The following is a 1579-nucleotide window of genomic DNA, read 5'->3' on the forward strand; positions in this document are numbered from 1 at the left end:
AAAATCATAGACTGAAATCCAGTACCTAGTTTAAAAGTATTTTCCAATGAGAGATCGATTCTCAATTGCTCTTTTTAGTGGGGAGGAATAGTGTGGGAAGCGATCGATCCAAGTCACTAGTAAGTAGACTAAGCCCTCCCCGCATATCAAGTTGAATATGAATAAATCACAGCCTCGACCAGAGAGATAAATGGTTTTGTTTGTTAAAATCAAGACTTTTATCATCGTGAAGAATTTCAAATGAAAGAAATGGATACTTCTCTAAGTAATGTAGTTCTTAAATTTTCGCTAGAGCAAAACTTAGATACAGAATCATACCAGGGGGAAAAAACTAGATATACCTGTGCAAGATAACCTCCAATAGCAGGACCAATAACCAAGCCAATGCCCCATGATGTGCTTATCTAAATTAAACAGATAATAATCATTGTTGTTTAGGTTTTCCGAGATTATGAAATGAATAATGTCCTGAAGAAAAGAGCGACGAGAGAGGGACAGAAGCAACTCACAGCAGATAACCCCAAAGCATGGTATTCTTTTCGGCAAATCTCAGAAGCATATGCCTGGAGAGATTGGAAGTATGTATTTTAAACATGCATACCATGATATCAATCGCAGAAAAATATAGCGGTTATAAATGCTACAAAATTATTCATCAAGTAGCAACGACGGCCTACCCTCATAGTGCCAATTATTCCACACAAGCTCCCTAGGAGAAACCTCATAACGATGGCCATCCAGAAGTTCGTACTTAGGCCAAACAGTGCATTGAAAATAACCCTGCAGTTATATTATCATGGAAACAGAAAATTCTTCAGTGAAATATGAATTGAATTAAGCAAAACTATTAATTAACCAGAACTACTAACACTGTAATTGCCCCGATCACGATAACTGGCTTTCGGCCATAACGATCAGCAATCATTCCCCAAGGAATAGACGTCAAAGCTCTTCCCAACATGAATGAAGAACCTTCAAGAAATCTAGACATGTAAGACATGCAAACTTCTGAAAAGTCATGTAATCAGAAGCACCAAGGAAATTGAACTAACCTACATATCCAGCGTAATAACTAATATTTTCTTCCCTATCCGCAATGTGAAAATCTCTGACCTGCAAGAATCAAAAATGTTGATATTGGCATAACCATAATCAGAAGTAAGAATCCAACGAAAACTTGTGCATCTGTTACGCTCATGAATGTTAGACAAAAGATGATATGGAGTAAAAAACACAAGGAATGTAAGAGCAAGTTAGTTAAAATTTAGTATAGTTTACCATAAAATAGAGGAAAGGGAACAGAGATGATATCGGCAAAGCTGCAAACAGATATTCAAAAGAAAATGCGTCAGTGCAAAACTACTCACAATTTCATTTAATCGACAAACTGAGACCAAAGCTCTAACGATTGAAGATGAAGATAACTAACAAATTTTACGAGATATATGCACTAAGGAGTGTACAAACATGCATGCTTACTCCATGAGTTAATATGTTTCACTTTGTATATAGGTATTATAAACAACAAGATGACAATTTTTGTTAAATGTTACTACTGGTGTCTCCGAGTCTAAAGCTA

General features: G+C 36.0%; 1 protein-coding gene across 1 annotated transcript; it reads right to left on the minus strand.

Annotated features, from left to right (window-relative positions):
- Positions 1-16: 16 nt before the first annotated feature.
- Positions 17-1359, minus strand: LOC124895415 (protein ZINC INDUCED FACILITATOR-LIKE 1-like; the record flags this gene model as incomplete). The annotated part of the gene is made up of 6 exons (XM_047405849.1): positions 17-404; positions 510-563; positions 678-780; positions 870-972; positions 1053-1113; positions 1279-1359. Coding segments are annotated over 6 exons (570 nt in total), but the record flags the coding sequence as incomplete, so codon positions are not given.
- Between the last annotated feature and the right edge of the window lie 220 nt (positions 1360-1579).

The sequence above is a fragment of the Capsicum annuum genome, unplaced genomic scaffold, assembly GCF_002878395.1.
Source record: "Capsicum annuum cultivar UCD-10X-F1 unplaced genomic scaffold, UCD10Xv1.1 ctg81943, whole genome shotgun sequence".
In the NCBI taxonomy this organism is placed as follows: domain Eukaryota; kingdom Viridiplantae; phylum Streptophyta; class Magnoliopsida; order Solanales; family Solanaceae; genus Capsicum; species Capsicum annuum.